The sequence below is a fragment of the Nothobranchius furzeri genome, chromosome 9, assembly GCF_043380555.1.
Source record: "Nothobranchius furzeri strain GRZ-AD chromosome 9, NfurGRZ-RIMD1, whole genome shotgun sequence".
Taxonomy (NCBI): Eukaryota; Metazoa; Chordata; class Actinopteri; order Cyprinodontiformes; family Nothobranchiidae; genus Nothobranchius; species Nothobranchius furzeri.
Window position 1 is genome coordinate 445,880 of NC_091749.1, and position 18,820 is coordinate 464,699.

The 18,820-nt window shown below is 41.7% G+C and overlaps 2 protein-coding genes across 2 annotated transcripts in view; one reads left to right on the plus strand and one right to left on the minus strand.

Annotated features, from left to right (window-relative positions):
• LOC107397294 (adhesion G-protein coupled receptor G2) overlaps nucleotides 1-2,893 on the minus strand; it is a 102,606-nt gene extending 99,713 nt beyond the window's left edge. The window contains exon 1 of the mRNA XM_070554575.1: nucleotides 2,759-2,893. The gene's annotated coding sequence lies outside the window, so the exon portion shown is untranslated. The remainder of the gene's footprint in view (nucleotides 1-2,758) is intronic.
• Nucleotides 2,764-18,820, plus strand: part of mmp15b (matrix metallopeptidase 15b) — a 77,095-nt gene continuing 61,038 nt past the window's right edge. Inside the window, exon 1 of the mRNA XM_015977347.3 lies at nucleotides 2,764-2,897. Within this exon, the coding sequence (XP_015832833.1) occupies nucleotides 2,775-2,897 (123 nt within the window). The 5' untranslated portion in view covers nucleotides 2,764-2,774. The remainder of the gene's footprint in view (nucleotides 2,898-18,820) is intronic.

Sequence of the window (18,820 nt, forward strand, 5' to 3'; positions counted from 1 at the left end):
GTGGCAAGATCGTTGGTGTAAAGTTTTGCTTTAACCTCAGCTGATGGTGGTTCGATTCTCGGTGGGTCGGCAGCAATCTATTTAGCCAGCTGAAACATTTAATTTGTTTATATTTTAGTTGTAATGTTTATTTTCAGCAAAATATTTATGTCTCTAAAAGTTCTTTGAATTTGGTCGTTCCTAAACAGCATTTTAGTTGAAACTCTGCTCACAAATGGACTCACACTGGCTAAATAAACGAATAAATAAACACATTAGTCATTATATGTTAAACGGTACACCAATAAATGGTTGTAAACACAGTACTGGCAAGTGTAGCTAGAAATGAAGAAAAGGGGAATAAAAGTACTTAATACTTCTGCTACAGGGAGGCGAACCTGCGCAATTTTGCATGCCAACCTGACTCCATAACCACTACACCACCACATCTAATAAAATGCAGGTGGCGTTACATGTAATTGTGCTACCCAGTGTGTTTTTGTAGATGGGATGTATAGTTTATTGGTGGTGTCTCAGTAGAAGTCATTTCAGAAATAATTTGTCAGAAAATTCACAGAATATCCAGATTTGAGAACCAAGACCAGGCCCACTTCGGGGGAGGAGTCCAAATTGAAGCTGAGATGGGAGGAAAATGCATGAATGAGGCCAAAAATGGCTTTGGCGTGTTTCTTATGAGGAAATGACAGTATAACATGATAAAAAGTTCCAAAAGTTAGATTTTTAATTATATGGAACCTTTACAAAAACTATTCAATTAACTTCTCAACTCCGTCCTCAATCTTGCATTTTTTAGCTATAACACCCTTTTTGGTTCCAGAATGCTATCAAGCCTGACAACTGGAAGGAATTGGACTGACTCTGATGGAATGGGCGGGGCTGACTCTGGTGCAGCTCCACCTTCTGGTGCAGCTCCGCCTTTGTGGTTCTGCAGCGAGCACCACTTGAACACAAAAGGAGAACCTGGAGAGGGAACTGGAGGGGCTGGGGAACAAAGGGACACAGAACATGACAGTACAACAATGATGTTGATATATGTATAGCAGCATGTGCCACAGTGCTATAAAACTAACTTTCTGTGTTAGCACATCAAGGTTGTCAAAGGATTTCACATGCACCACACTCGAGTTTATAGAGGCTTTTGTTGAAGTTGAAGTGTCAGTTCAGGCTTCACTTGTACTAGTGTGCAAATCAAAATTCTATTTAGGATAAAAGGTTTAACTGCACCACTACATTTTCACTAAAGGCCATCATGACTCAAAGTGATATGCTAATGTTGACTAATGTGGGGTACACTAGAATACCGTCATCAGCTACATTTATGCACATTTCAAATGAAACATTCTAGTGCAGAGCAAATAAAGAACCACATGTGGACTACTGACAATAAAGCATGTCTATTTGTCCATAACAAATAGACATAGGTGGGTTGCCTCATGATTGGAGGGTCATGGGTTTGATTCCAGCTCCCGCCAGGGGTATTCTGCTGTTGTGTCCTTGGGCAACACACTTCACCCAACTTGCCTGTGTTGGTGGTGGTCAGAGGGGCCAACGGCACCAAATGGCAGCCTCGCCTCTGTCAGACCGCCCCAGGGCGGCTGTGGCTACATAGTAGCTTATCATCACTAGCAGTGTGTGAATGTAAAAGTGCATGAAAGAGTCTTTGAGTGTCCTAAAAAGTGCTATATACATTATATACTATGTACTTTAGTTCGGCTTTTTATCAATAATTGTTATTAGAATGTTAATAATGTTAATGCACATCCAGCAGCTGTAAAAATCTGTGAAGACAACAGGTGATGAAACTGGCATCTTTGTTAACAATTACCCTGGTGTAGTTGAGTTTATTACAAATGTACAGTAAATATTAATTCTATCAGAAACGAATGAATGAACGAATGAATGTCCTGGCTGGTCTGTGATGTTTGTGTCAAGCACAGTGTGTAATGGATCACATACAAAATCATGTTCAACCAAAGTATGCATTGCAAAAGTATCTGGAAAATATTTAAACTTTGTGATTTTTAATCAGAGACAAGTTGGCACAAAACAGTGTTATTTTTAAAAATAAATAATTATTCCATTGGAGTAAATACCCAAAATTTCTAGTGAAGTAAAGTAACAAAGTACTTCTTTATTTAACAACGTTGGTAAAAAATAAGTTAATGTTAGTTTGTTTGGGAACTGGACTGAAGCTTTTATTTTGACATTCTCCTAAAGGAACATGATATTGCTATCACTTAGCCTGACGCACAAAGACTCGCTGGAGGTTCCGAGCTGCTGCGGTGGGGTGTCAGCGGCACAGAACCGGGCTTCGGTTCCGGCTGAAGGAGTCGGTGAACTCCGCGCGTGTCTGTAACTGTAGCTGCGGGCTTTCTCACGGGAACAGCGTTGTGCGAGTGGACCAGAGCAGGTAGCCGTCAGGCGTTTCGTTTTTATTTAAAACAGTCTAACAAAAGTGTTAAAAACTACAACAGAAGAAGTTTCTCTCGCGCCCGTGCCAAAGGCGCGCGCGCTGAAGGTTAGTGATTAGGCTTTGATGTAAATGAAGTGATGCGCGCTCACGCGGGTAACTCCCGTTAGTGATAACCGAGGGGAGCTCTGCAGACAGGTGAACGTCCGGTAACTGATGGAGCTCTTCCACAGCAGCGGAGCTCTACCCTAGAGGTGAAGCGGGGCTGTGCCCGCCCGCGTTCAGCTGCTGGACTCCGGTACTAACTCACGCGCTACACCGGCTGGATTGAAACACAAAAGAACTGACCCACGCCCCGACCGCCATGGCCTCCTCCTCACGGGACAGCTGCCTCTGGTTGCTCTGGAGACGGACCCTGCTGCTCGCGCTGTGGCTGTGCGCGGGCTGTGCGCGTGGAGCGGAGGACGAGAGCGGCTTTAACGCAGAGGTAAAAACGCAGTTCACATGTTGTTACGGTGTAACTTTAACCTCAGCTGGCCCACACGGTTGTTAGGAGGCACAGCGAGAGTCAACGACAAAGTATCCCCGAACAGATTTCTTTAGCTTTTTAGCTTTTGTTCGGACGAGCAAAGATTCGCATTAGAAAAAAAAACAACCTGAGTAAACAAAATTCACTTTTCAAACGAGGATTTCAATTATTAGAAGCTATTATCAAAGTAGTTTAGTTTCTAAATAGTTTGGTTGTGCTAGACACCGCCCACAACCTGAGAAATGACTTCCATAGACCCTCTCTAACCACACAACCCAGGCCCAAAGATCTCAAGAAGCAACGAGTCACACAGAATCTCTGCTGGTCAAAACAACCCAAAGACTCGAGGAGGATGCAGAAGTATTCTGTCAGAATATTTATACAGCAGAAGCATCTACTGGAGTCAAACTAACAGCAAAACAGCAGTCAGCACGGTGGTGGTAGTTTGATGATCTGGTTTCAGGACCTGGACCACTTCCTGTAACTGATGGAACCATGAATTCAGCTCGTCTTTATTTGAAGGAGACAATGTGACCTTTGACCTTAAATTGATTGTTCCTGCAGGTAAACCCTCCAATATGGCTGAAGTCCTTCCATAAAGAAGAGTGGGGCAAAGCTCATTAGCATGAACACCGCGTGTTACAGAGAGTTGTTACGTTTAGGGGTCAGTTTCTTCTCCACACAGGACCAGGGTGGTTTAGAAGGATTTGTGCGTGAGATACATGAAATCATGTGAAACCTACATTTTGGATTGAGTCAGGTTTTCTTTGTCCGATGATAAAAGCTGCTTGCTGATTTGTTCCATTCAGATTTGACCAAAAAGTAAAAACAGAAGAGATGTGTTAGTTTGTCACTCGTCTAATTATTGTCCTGCCAATAAAAATCTGACATTTAACGGATATGAACACTTCCCATTTGCCATCATGATCTTCCGTTTCATATTAAACTAAATAAAAAATAATCAGTAATGGGGCTTTTCTCTGCCATGACTGTTTCCTTTTATGCCTTCTTTGTAATAAGTCGTAAACATTTAGTTGTGTGGTTAGTTCCACACAATTAAATGAGCTAAAAACAGATAAATAAATTAACATGTTAGGCTGCAGAAAAACAACAGGCTGCTGTTTTTCCCCCTTTGAGTAGTTTTCTTCTGATTCTTATTCACCCATAGATACAAATGTTGATTTTGGTGTTGCTAAATGAATGAGTCAGGACTTGAACCAGCACCTCTTGCATGTCAGCTCAGGAGTTGTACATCTCAGTTGTTTGTATGGAGACACAAACACACACACAAAGGAGACAGCATATAGCTGCCAGCAAACCTATGAGAAGGTGATTAGTGGTGGAGATCCTGCTGGCTGTGTGACAGACGCAGAGAGCTCCAGGTCGTTAGAGGTGAGCGTGCATGACACTCGGTGACCTGGGGATCAGGCGAGTCACAACAGTTTCTGTTTGGGTATCAACTCAGTTGTGTGTGTGTGTGTGTGTGTGTGTCTTCCTGAAACAGGAGACAAAGGATTTCAGCAGTGTGTGGATAGATAAGGAATTTCCAAATACTTGTGGCTGAATGTGCCAGAGTGTGTGTGTGTGTGTGTGTGTGTGTGTGTGTGTGTGTGTGTCAGCTGAAGTGATAACCTGTCTGAGCCATGCTGCAGAGTCTGGAGGTTTGAGGAAACAGACACTTTTTTTATATTTAAATGGAGACATTGGTGAGAAGATTGGTGTGTGTAGATAACAAGCCGTGAATCCCCTGATGTGTCACAAACATCAGGTATTGGGCCGATACAGTGGCTGTGTACTCATACTTGTTAAAGTACTCCAGTAGAGCTCCGGGAGTTGACGTCACTTCTCCCGGCATGCAACAGTTCAAATCGAAACGGCGCCATATTGGCAGGCAGAAGCCTGCAGCTGGACTGTTTGTTATTGTCAGAAAACTCAATCAGACGGGAAATATGGTAGATTCCTGTTGTACCCCAGGATGCAGAACAGACGCGGACGACATAAGGAATGAGCCATCTACAGGATTCCCCAAGATCCGGAGCGCCGCAAACGTTGGATCATTGTAATAAAACGCGCTAGTGACCGGGCTAAAATGAAGCTGTGGGATCCCGAGAGTAAAGGTTTTCACTTATGCAGCGACCGCTTCATATCAGGTACTTAAACCAACGTTTCCTCAACTGTGTATGGTATTTATTTTAAATGCTTTTATTACGATTCTTAGTGGGCTTCCTAAACTTATTTTGGCGTGGCTTTTTCTGTCTTATTACTCATAGCAACAAGTAAACATCACGTAAAACGTTGCCTCGTGAGTTCTGCGTGCTGCCGTTTACGTGTTTTATGATCACAGCAATTAACCGGCTAAGCTGTATTTCATTTTTAAGCAATGGTTGATCAATTGTCAGATCACACATAAAAAGCACTTTGGATTGCTATTATCTGTCTCACCGAGACGGATCTCAGACAGATCCTGAGACGCTCCTGCCTGACATTTTTATTTTATTCACAGGAAAAAAATCAGTGATTTCTCTTGGTGTTCAGTTTATACATTCAAACAGCACAGCACTCTATTTAAACTTCTTACGTGTAAATATGTTATTTGTCCATCCATCCATTTTCATCCGCTTATCTGGAGTCGGGTTGCGGGGGCAGTAGCGTCGAGAGGCCCTCACTTCCCTCTCCCCAGCCGCCGGAGCCAGCTCCTCCGGGTAAATCCCAAGGGGTTCCCCGGTCAGGTCCGGTGTTGTGCCGGTAAGAAGTCCGCTCCGACAGCTTCTGGCATTTTTAAAAAGTATCCCAGGGACACGGTAAGGGTCGGAGATGTTTAGTCTATTTAATTTCTGACTATATAAAACGATTTCTTCGGTTTTAAAGTGTGAAGTAAACTCCGACGAAGTAAAATCCAAACCGATCCCGTTCACGTTCATGGTTACATCCCTGTTTGTTTACCTTTTTTTCCTGCCAATATGGCGTCTACTAACTGAGAGTCACGTGGGGTCCGGAGCTCTATACTAAGGAACTGCTCTCCATTTACGTAGCCTGAAGCTCCGTGCTGCGTTGCAGCAGGAGACAACTGCACTGCAGAACCTGATTTTTTGCTTCATGATTTGATGTTTGATTGGAGTAAAGCACTCACATCTAATCTGTTACAGCCAAGAGGGCAATCCCAGGCTGCTAAAACAGCAAGATTGCAGTCCCCCCCTCATCCACTAGGGGCTGGCACCATAAAGGAGCAAAGTCACATTGAGTCCCATGTGAAAAATGTCAACCTCACAGCAAGAATGAACATGTTTACATCCTAATACAAAAACATTTTGGGTTTAAAAGTAGGGATATGAATCTTACAACAACTCAGGGTTGGACAATAAATCAAAAATGTATCTTTATCGAAGTTTCCGACTGTTATCGAGATAATTTTTCTCATGTCAATAAATTTGATAATAAAAAAATGAAAAGATGTGTAGGTTAGTAACGTTCATGTACCTTTGAGAAGCTCCTCGAGTCACTTAAAAAAACATAATACATGTGACAGCTCCATCTAGTGGTCAATTGTTTTTCTGTAGTTATCTCTCATTTATCGTTATCGAGGTGAAATCCTCAATATATCATGATATTGATTTTAGGCCATATCGCCCAGCTCTACGGCAACCCAATTCGATTCAGATTCGTGGGGTGGCGATTCGATTAAAAATCGATTTTCTATCAATTCTCTTAGTAACAAAGTGTCAACTAGAGTGTAAACTAGAATGCGTGTGTGTGTGTGTGTGTGTGTAAATGTGTGTGTGGTCTGAAGAAGCGAGGAAAGAGAGAATGCAATGTGTCGGTACATGTGAAGCATGTCAAGCAGGTTTTATAACATCCAGTAGAATGTGTTCACACTACCCAGTAACATGTAATTAGTTTTAATAAGCATCAGTTATGCACGGTGCAGTCCACATGAAACAACAACAACAACAACAACAACAAAAACCAGGATAACACCATTTAAACATTATAAAGCATACTGGAACTTACTTCTGGACTCAGAACGCACACAGCATAATAATTAAGGTAATTCTGTCATATTTCAACAGTGGAGCAGTGTGGCTAGCGCTGGCTCCAGCAATGATGCGTTCAGGAACGCTCGGAAATACAATAATTTACATAAAGGCTTTTGGAAAGGATCGATTCCAGATCTTTATTAATCGATTCAGAATCTTTTTAAATAAGAATCACGGTTTTGATGTGAATCATTTTTTTCAGGCACCTACGTTTAACAGGTCAAGTTTATCGTCATGATAACTGAGGGGGTGAATTTTTTTGCAACTCATCTGTAATGAAAGCTTTAATTTATGAATGATTAGGGGTGTGTTGCTTTGATTGATGTTAAACTTTAACCAATAAAATATCTAACAGTTCTGATCAGTGGACGAATATCTGGTCCAAGGTGAAAACAAGCAACAGAAGGAGGTGTGGAAGACCGTTATATCACATAATTAATATATTTCCCTAAGAGCCACTTTCCCACACTAGAACCCGTATAACTGAGATGATTGGCGCGGGTGTTTCACATTTTATTACTTTAATGTTTCCACATCAAGATAAGTTATTTGGTATTCTAGAAAGCACAATGATTTTGCTCTGCGTGTTGGTCTAGTCAAACTCCATGAGAGCCTCGGCTGGCCCAAACTGTCTTCTGCCTTGCCAATCACAGGGCTCCATCTTTAGTGGGCGGGATGCTACAGTGATGGAGCGAAACAACAAATATGTTGGCTCATTTTAAACAGCTTTGGCGACTTGGGCATTTCTTTTGAGTCAAAAGCAAATAGAGATACTTATTTAGAAATAGGATGTATTTGCGTCTTTTACACTGCATGGTGGACCGTCCCAATGGCTGATATCCATAGTGGTGTTGTTTACGTCTTGTTGTGTGTTGTTCTATAGCATGTAGAGACTGTTTCAAAGACAACTAGATCCTGCCCCATAACTGAGCTCCGTCAATGAGTCATGGCCAGAATGTAGTTTTTCAGGCTAGTTATCAAGTTATGCTTTACTTCATTTTCTGCATTCAGGTCCAGATCAGTTTAGTTCAAGAAAACAATTCATATGGGATTTAAATCTGATAGGAGGAGAAATCTTTCTGGAGTTGGCCAAACTTGCTGTTTTGACACATACAACTCCTTGTGCCCCTCACACTGTTCCAGCTACCTTCAAGCCCCTGAAACAAGGGTACTTGAGCTTTCTTCCACCGAATGACTCAGATGGCGTTCATTCATATGAAAGACTAGGGCTGGGTGGTATGGCCTTAAATCAATATCAGGATATATTGAGCAGTTCACCTCGATAACGATGAATATATAACTACTCATACAGCTGCAGTTAGCAAGAGCCGTGGCAGACTTGGTTGAGGAAATCATTCAACACCCGTTTGACAACATTTTGGATTGAGTCACTGTTTAACAAAAGGCAAAACTAGCATTTGCTTTCTTTTTTCCATCGCTCCATACCAGGGCTTAGGTCAATTATCTTTGTTAGTACTCGGTATTGAAACTTGGAATCAGCAAGTACTCGACTGCAAGTACTTGTACACCAAATGATGTGATACTTGTACAACATTAGGTAAAATGTACCTTTAATGAATAATGAAATAACTTTAAACGTCTTTTGGCTTTTATCTACTGTTTCTACTGTAAAATACTTTCTGATGATGACCTAATTTCCATAAGTATGAGTTCTTGTGTCGTGTTATCTTCGATGGGACAAAAAAGAAGTACCTTTGTGTATCCAGTATTTCTCTGGGCTGCAGCAGCTAGTAACACATTGTGAGCAACATTCCTGAGGGAGTCAACATTTCCCAAAACCTTTGCATAAGTTCTCTATTTCATCACGTTAGATTCCGGCTCTTCTTGTTTTTCTTGATATTTGAACATGATCAAACTGTGATCTTACTAATTCTTTTTGCAGGTATGTGGAACTTCTCTAACTTCTCACTTTAGTTTGCATGAGTCAGAAAGTGCAAGAAATGTGAGACAACCTTGGAAGAAGTTGGAGACCAAGTAGCTAATTTGTAAACAAACCAAGACAGTAAGACAACTGTATTAGGGATGGGTACCTTTGACATTTGAATCGATCCGGTACTAATTCCCGGTACCTAGGAATCGATACCGGTACTTAACGGTACCAATTTTCAATACTTTTGAGTGTTTATTATTTTAATTCTCTTTTATAATTAAATATATATTTTTCTCAATATATAACCATATTTTATAAATATCACGATAAATAACATACAACTGTTTGTATTTTAACATCGTCCTTGTAGTTTTATAAGCTAATAATTAAACTGAAGCAAACATCTTTACTGGGAACTAAATTTACTGTTATCTTCATTAGGGCTGTCGCGGTAACCGCAAAAATGAAATATCGCAATATGAAGAAGCCCACCGCGCTGCATCATGGGCCACCGCGATTACTGAACTTGGTTCAACTCAGTGATGCATGTTGAGAAGGATGGCTGCACTGGTATCAAAACGAAACGTTACTTCGCTCCTTTGGGAGCACTTCGGTTTTCAGTACGTCAGCTGCTGCGCAGCCAGAGTCCTTGGCCGAGACGGAGCTGCCACCAGCGGCAAAAATAAATAAATAAATAAACGCTCGGAGACCTCCTGAAGTCCCGGACAAGCACTGCTTCTGCAACCGTCCTGAAGAGAGTTTGAGCCGAGCTGGAGCTCACTCGCTACCTGCAGGAGGAATGCATCCACCCTAAAGAACCCGCCTGACATGGTGGAGCAACAAGCGGGAGAGATTCCCTTTGCTCGCCAGAGTCGCACGCAAGTTGAGTTCGGAAGCGAGCGGGGCCGGACCGGAGCGGAGGTAGTGGAATTTGGGGTAAGTGCAACGAGCGCACCATCCGAGAGGGTTTTCAGTGTTGCTGGAAATGTTGCCCCCCCCTCTCAGATCCTCTCTCAAAGCGTATGTGGTTAACATGCTGGTTTTCCTTGTGGGTAACAAGGACGTGACCGAGCTATAAAGCACCGTCATTCGTGTGTGTGTGAAAGTGAAATGATAGTGCCCCGCCCCCCGGCGCGCGCGCGCCCGGTACATGTAATTTTTTATGCTTGATTTTAAACAACTAAACAAAATGGGGACTTGTTTCTTATTTGTTAGATGCTGCAGCCAAATTTGCATTTAAAAGTTTAACCTTCTCCTGAATTTTGTTGTTTTTAAGTTCAGTCGGACTCCGACTGTCGGAGAAACAAACGCTACTGCGATCTGTGTTGTTACTGCCCTTTGATCTGCATTCAGTAAAGCGTTATAAAAGAAGGCACGGCAATTTTTAACCTTTTTTAAATGTGTAAACGTTATGTTTAGATAGTACTGCAATAAAAAAAAGGACTGCAATAATATCGCACACCGCAATATTAAGCCACCCTGAATCACCGCAGGGGGAATTCCTCAACCGCGACAGCCCTAATCTTCATTCCTTTTGCCGTCTTTTTTCATTTGATTTTTCCTACTGGGAAGTTGGAATTTCCGAGGAGAAAGCAAACGCACCACTAGCTGATAACAATGGTGGCAATGGAAGCTAACATATCAAGCTAACGTTATCTTAAACAGTTTATTTAGCTGCTGGAGCAGATTAAAACTGTGATGCCTCACACTTAGATCGTTGTCGCTGGTTTCATCTTCACCCAATCACCCGTCGCGTTTAGTAAAGTGAAGCCAAACTTTAGAGCGCGTTCATGTTCTTCTAGTCGGAAATTCAGAGTTCCGAGGAGAAAGCGAACGCACCAGTAGCAGAACGGAAGCTAACATATCAAGCTAACGTTGTCTTAAACATTTTATTTACCTACCGGAGCAGATTAAGATGAGGGTGTCTCACTTAGATCGTTGTCGCTGGTTTCATCATCACCCAGTTACCCATCACATTTAGTGAAGTGGACCCAAGCGTTAGCGTGTTCTTTCTACCCATGCTGCTCTGTTTACAACTGGCTCGCAGCGACCGACGACATAACGCTCTTGCGCATGCGCAGCTGTCTAGGCAAGTTCTCGTTATGAAGGACGGGTACCGAAACGAGGCACCGTTTGAAATGACGTGAATCGGTGCTCGGTCGGTACTATGGAATTCGGTCAGTACCTTAAAAAGTACCGAATTCGGTACCCATCCCTAAATAACTTTTAGCAAAAGTGCTATCTGTTCCAAATCAGTGTTTGTCCATCTGAACATTCACATATGTCCTTGCAATTGTATGTCTCCAACTGGCCACCAACAGTGAATATGGAAGATCCTGGCCTATAGAGGAAAACCAACATCTGTTTGTTCCATTCTCACCAGTTCAAACAGGTTTAACGTGCAGCAGCATCATAAACCTGGTTTAAGAAGCAGCAGTGATCTAACAGTGACGTCACATAGTTCAATGATCATTAGATGAGACTTCTTCCTCACCGGGACTCTTGGTCCACTGATGAAAGGTACCTCCATTTACAGGTTTAAATCACAGGCATACCGTGATGTTCCGCTGAGCTGTGGTGGCCTCATGGACGGGGCCATCAGCATGAACACTGCTGCTAACCATTTAAACATTCTCCCTCTCCTGATAATAACTTTTTACTTTCTTCGACGTTGGATGTGCTACTACTAGTTTACCCGTTTAATTATAGCTCCACTAGGATAAATACAATAAAGTTTATCTCACCAAATAGAATATTTACTAAGAAATCACAATGTAACTATATACACATTATTTTGTGTGTGTGTGTGTGTGTGTGTGTGTGTGTGTGTGTGTGTGTGTGTGTGCTCTGTCTTCTCCATCCCCAGTGAGTCGTGGAGGATGGCTGCTTATACTGAGCCAGGATTCTCTGGAGGTTTCTTCCTGTTAAAAGGGAGTTTTCCTCTCCACTGTCGCTATATGCTTGCTTGGTATGAGGTTTGCTGTAAAGACTCTGATACTAGTCAGTGACTTGATGGAACCTGCTGGGTTCCTTATATAGGAACCTTTTACTGATTGGCTTAATGACCTGGCCTGTACCAGAATGTTTACTGTGTGGAGGTCCTTGAGACGACTCTTGTCGTGATTTGGGGCTGTATAAATAAACTTGAATTGAAAACTTGAATGGTCTCTGGCTGGCAGGGATGGAAGAATTACAAATAAAGACATATTCTAGTTTCGTAGTCATTCTGTAGGAGTAGTGAAGGTTTGTTTTCCTGCATTCTTCTGCTGCTTTTTCATGCAGCCAACACTTCTTTCTCTGTCTGAGGAGAGTAGGCGGACCGTTTATCTACAGCAGGAGCCTCCAAACCTTCTGCAATGAAGGTCAGACGTGTAGGATGGCCGTCCAGCCTGACATTCTTTGAACATTACAAGGAAAGAAACTAGTTTCTAAGATATATATTTTCTTGGCAAGTTATCTATTTTTCATTTTTTCCTTTAAGAAAATAAATAAGGAAATGTGAACAAGTGTTTACCAACATACAGGTGAAACTTTAAAACATGGGAGCCTGGTGCAAACGTCTGCTCATGTCAGTAACCCATCTTAGACTGAGAGACCATCTAAAGATTCAGGAACCCTCTGTAGGTTTCTGGATTCATTGGCTGATTAGAGTGTGCCACGTAGCGTCTAGAATATTTCAAATATATTTTGATTGTTTGAGATTTGATTAATAATCATCACAGTTATAACAAATAAAGGCTGAAACATCTGGCTCTGTGTGTGATGCCTCTATCTCATAGATTAGTTTCATTTTTTTAGCTGAATTACTGATATAAATTAACTTTTGCACCGGATTTTATTTCTAGTTTCACCCATATTTGAATACTGCATGAAATGAAGAATAGATCAAGCAAAGACTTGATGTAGTTAGAACCCAATTCTGCACTTTTCTGTTTTCCTGCTCAGAGTTTTGAGTCCTCAGTTCTCCTCCTGCCTCAGATTTCTACTCCTACTCTTGTCTGGACTAAAGGATGAAGTAGGAGGTTCAAAGAGGGGAGGCAACAAAGATGGATTATTAGAGTGCTTGTGACAGAAGGCGTGAAACCTCAGTTAAAGAGAGGAAACAGTACTGACGAAGAGAAGTACATGACTTTGAGGTAGGACAGTGACAGAGATGAACTGGATGATGATGGAGGCCAGCCTCAGCTGTGCAGCATGTGATGTCTGAATGTGACAGCTGTTCTCCAACTTGGATGCACTCAGCGGGCGCGGGCATGCTGGGCCTGGGACTCCGAGGCATCTGAGGAAACACAATGAAGCCTGTTGTATGAAAAAAGGAGAGCTGTGAGAGAAATGGGAAGGGGGTGCACCGAGGCAGAAACTGGGACTTCAGCTGCAGTTTGTACCTGAAACAGAGTGACTGTAGTGAGGACGGAGTAATTGGTGACTTATTGCTGTGCTACACTTCCTCCTCAGTCAGATTTCTCTGTATCCTTGTAATCTGCAACACGCTCCCTGTTCACATTCCAGCCACACCTCCACAACTTTTGGACATAACTGTGTCTCCAAAACCTTCACATTGTGTGACTCACATCTGGTAATATAAGTTTATTAAAGCAGTCTTTGTCTGCAGTACTTATCAGACCTGCCTAAAACATTTGCACAGTAGTTAAAGCTCAGCATGTCCATCAAACAGCTTCCATTAATGACGCCGACTCACAAAATCACTCATTCACCTTCACAACTTCACTTTTGATTGCTTCGAAATGATTTTTGAATGTCTTTGTGTGTGATGATGTTTAAGCATTCAAAGTAGCATTTTTTTGTTTCTGAAATCAAAAATCTTGATGTTGAACAAATTAGTTCTGCCTCGGTCTCTCCCACCGTTCCATTTACTGATCCGTCCTCAGCAGGACTTTCATGGCTAAGACATGGCAGCAGACCAAGCCTGGAAATAAAAGCTCTGTTAGGTTCTTGGCACACACACACGCACACATACGCACACACACACACACGCACACGCACACACACACGCACGCACGCACACACACACACACTCAGGGAGAGACAGCTTTAGCATCTTGTTGGGCTGTAACTGTTGGTGACCAGGGTTCTCAGTTTCCTCACATGAATCTCAGATCATCTCTGATGTTTTGTTTTAACTTTAAGGTTCACAGAATTCACAGGAAAATGTTTTTATTTCTCAATATTTATGGTGATCTGAAACACATGTTGAATACTTTAATTTATTTGTGTAATTATTATGATTATTTGAGAACAGAAATGAGGCAAATGTAAGGCAGCTTTTGGAAGCAGGGCAGCAACAACCTTGTAAGTAAAACAGATCAATTGAAGCCTGTCTATAGGGCCTGTGATCACACGTGATTATGCATAGCATTCTGGGATGTTGGAAAGTTGACGAGCGTAAATAAACCATGAGACAAACGGTACTGTTGCAGAGAAGAAGCGGATTTGGGTGAAAGAAAGTGTTAAACAACATTATAAAATCCCCAAAAGGATGCAGATTACACAGGGATATGTTATATAAAGACGTCGGGGACTGGTATGTGAACAAAATCAGTGTTATAAATGGTTTTTATCCACATGAAAGCCCCAACACTAGAGCACTGATGACATATTTTTGCCGCCGCAGTTCTGCATATCAGACATTTTCGCCTTCTATCTTTCAGTTCTTTTTAAAACACAGAAAAGTTTTATTTACCTGCAACATTTCGTTTGCGGCTCCAAACATCAGCAGGCTGACGCCGATGGTGGCGTCACTTCATTTTCGACGTTCTTGTTTGTGGTGTGAGCGGATGTAAATGTCCGGATGAGAGTTAAACATTTAATTTGCTGGTTTTTCTAGTAAAACAATCAAAATTGTCATCCTGCCGAAGAAGTGTAGCGAGAGAAGTGTTGCGTGTCATTTAGGGATTTAAGAAAATATCGATATGGCAATATATTGTGATATTTTATCCTGTGATTTTATATTGATATTCAAAATCCATGTATCAAATTTTTGGAAGAATTTACATGTAAGTATTTGTGTATTTTCTTTTCATTTGGTGCAATTCAAACGCAGACCGCTAGTTGGCAGCAGTGGGCAATGTGTTTTGTTTCCACCATTGAAATGTAAAACCCTCTTGTATGGTTCACATACCTCATGTTAAAAATGTGAAGTATCAGTTTGGACTAGGGCTGGGCAATAAATAGAAAATTTATCGTTATCGAAATTTCTGACTCTTATCGTGATCATTTTTCCCATGTCAATAAATATGATAATAAAGAAATGAAAAGATGTGTAGGTTGGTACCGTTCACATCCCTTTAAGAAGCTGCACCACCTTGAGTCACGTAAAAATGTGACTCAAGTTATACATGTGACAGCCCCATCTAGTGGACAACTTTTGTTTCTGTGCATACCTGTAGTTATCGCCCATTTATTTTTATCGAGGTGAAATTCTCAATATATTGTGATACTGATTTTAGGTCACACCGCCCAGCCCTAGTTTGGACTGTTTATTGAATATTCCTACAAAAAATTCAGTCTAAAAAAATTGCTAATATCGTCTGACTGAATGTATCGCAATATATCGTGATATGTTGTATCGTCTCCCCTGTATCGTGATACTTATTGTATCACCAAAATTTCACCAATACACATCCCTAGTGTCAGTGCACCTAGTGTTAGCTTACCGGTATGTGAGTGTAGCCTCTGTGTGTGTGTGTGTGTGTGTGTGTGCGTGTGTGTTTCATGTGCATGTTGCGGTTGAAGGAAAGATATGATGTATAAAAAACGTACACCATCTGTAACTTAACAGAATGAAGGTGATGTTTGGTCGCCTTATAGCAGCGATCCAAGTGAGCTAACAAGAATTTGTTATACTAGGTACTTGGTCTCTGTGGATTTGCCTCTAAGCGAGAAAACAGTGAAACGTTAGCTTGTTTTCCACCTTTATTCTTCTGGCGATCAGGTGTGTCACCCCACAACACAGCAACGATTTACTGGAGTTGTTTAGTATAACTGATCAACTTAATAATAGACTAATTTAAGCCGCAAGAACGAGACTGAGCACACTGTTTACAGTAGTAACAAGCAACAAGTAAGGACTCATACGCCTCCAACAGGGCAGATGACGTCACGATCACAAGCCCTATTGAAACTAGCTAGATTCTTTGTGAGTCTAAAGGTGGAGGCCTTAGGCAACACCAGGGCAAGTATAAGAGGCCTGATTTTGTATGAATATGAATGAAGGACGTTGTGTCTTCCCCTCTGCTTTGCTGTGAACCTGTTGATTTGTATGCTTCTAAGATCCTGAACTATTAACTCTAATACAACTGTGCTGACTAGAAAGTTTTGTTGATTTAAAATGGTTTAGATGAAAATAAATGATGATAACGAGAAGGTTTGGATGAGGCTCGGCCTGATTCAGCCAATCATTAAACCTTTTGTTAAAGTTTGGTTCTAACTGAGCCTTCCTCCCCAGCTAGTTGTTTTAAGTTGTGAGTAAAGAGGAGATGGAAACTGCCATCTGCCTGCACTAATGTGTTTGGGGTTGAGGAGCTCCTCGGGCAGTTTTTAATGTGAGTTGGCTCATTTTCTGTGACAACCTGATCATCAGCAGATGGACCTCAAGGATTTTTATTTTCAGCTTCAGCACAACAAAACATTCATTACTGCACTTTGTTTTTTATTGGGTTAAAGTAAAACAACTGCACCAGTGACAAATGTGGTCACAAGTAGCATCGACATGCTCGAGTTGTCCTTTCATCCTGCTGTTGTGAGCACCGTGTTCCTTCACTAACTTAAGGGAATTCCTTTGACATTAGCTTTGAGAAAGAGTGGTTTAGGGTGTCAAAGGTTAAAGTCACAGAAAAGTCACGTACATGCCCTTATTTTGAAGGTCTAAAGAAACACATCAGAAACACAGGGATGATTTTTTTCCTAACAAACATCCACCTGAACTCAACCATGGAAGGCAAAATGACCTTTGTCTAGAGTTCACCTGTTGTACAAATCTTGTTTTGAAAAATGAACAAACTGGTGCAGGTCAAGGATTCAGTGATGCAACAGAACTTATACATGGACATCATCACATGGGTGTAAATGTTAGAATTTAAATTTTGTTTTTGCAAAACTATAAAAATGCTTGATTGATCAGTTATCTCTACCCAGTCATCCTGCCTGCCATATATTTTTCATTTCAAAATATACTCATTGTCTTTAAGTATACATTGAATTAAATATACCAAAATATTTTCTGATTTGTTGTCAATGTCACTGTTAAAACTCTCAAATTGTTGAGAAAATCCGAGATTTTAAATAGAATAGAATAGATTTTATTGATCCCACAGTGTTACAGCAGCACATACATTCAGGTCCTTAAATACTGGGACATTGACACAATGATAACATTTTTGGCTCTATACACCACAATGGATATCAAATGAAGCGAACAAGATGTGCTTTAACTGCAGACTGTCAGCTTTTATTTGAGGGTATTTACATCCAAATCAGGTGAGCGGTGTAGGAATTACACCAGTTAGCATATGTGCCTCCCACTTGTTAAGGGACCAAAAGTAATGGGACAGAATAAGAACCATAAATCAAACTTACACATTTCAATTACAGCCTGTAGTCTGGGACACATAGACGTCGCCAGACGTTGGGTTTCATCCCTGGTGATGCTCTGCCAGACCTCTACTGCAACAGTCTTCATCCATCTTTCCATTTTCTGAACCCGCTTTGTCCACGCAGGTTCGCGGGGTCTGGTGCCTATCTCCAGCGGTCAACGGGCAATCAAGCGGGGTACAACCCGGACAGAGAGCCAGTCCATCGCAGGGCAACACAGAGACACACAGGACAAACAATCATGCACACACACACACTCACACCTAAGGACAATTTAGACATCAGGGTTAGGGTTAGGGCCGGGACTTTAACGTGTTAATTACAATTAATTAATTACAAAAAAATAACGCGTTAAAAAAATTAACGCATTTAATCGCAGCTTGCATTTCAAGCACGGCGGAATCTTTGTCATTGCACGTTTTCCTCGTAGACCGAATATCACTTGACGCACACAACAATGCACAGTGCTGATGGCTACTAAAATGGAATAAAAACAGAAAGAAGTTGCCTTGCTTGGACTGATGCAGGATTTAGGAAACATGTCCGCCTCTTTTCTTAAGTTGGAAAAAAAACAAACTTCCAGACAACAACGGAGTCCGTGTTGTGGACATTTTTCAGAGATCGTCTCTGCTGCGGCTGCCCGGTGGCACCGGAAACTTTACAAAAGTTGCGGTAAGCTATATTTTTAACATTTACGTAACATCTGTGCAGCGCTGAAAGCACCAGACAGAATAATTCTGTGCCCTAACAGTAGTTTATGAAAGTAGTCAGACACACGAGAGGCACCTGGCTGCCGCTGGGAGAACGCTCCGTGTTCTCACTACTCTGTAAACAATCACAAACAAAGTGTCTTAAAGTTGAAAACAGAAGTTTAAGTTAAAAAAGAAACACTCTGAAACTTTTCTGATGATTTTCTAAACAATTCTGTCGGGGAATTCTATGTTTCTGAGACGAGTCACTGTCTAAACATCACAGGGGCAGCTAGGAACGAGGAAGTTGTGATCAGGCTGGAGATCACACCAGATTCGCTGCTGCAGGCGTGAATCTGCGGGTCTGCAGCATCCCCTTATTAACGTAACATCAGGACTTCCCATGTAAGGAAGGTCCGCTCACCTGTTCGTCAGATCATTATTTCCTCGCCATGATCTTTTATCATCCCATCAACCTCCAGACATCCAACTGGAACCAGTTAGTGTTCCTGATCATTCTCAGAATATGTCACGCCTGCTCTGGTGTTAAAAGTTAGTACATTTAAGTAGGGATGCACCGATCAGGTTTTTTGCTGCCGATCACCGATACCGATATCAAAGAATGCTGATCACCGATACCGATCACCGATACCGATC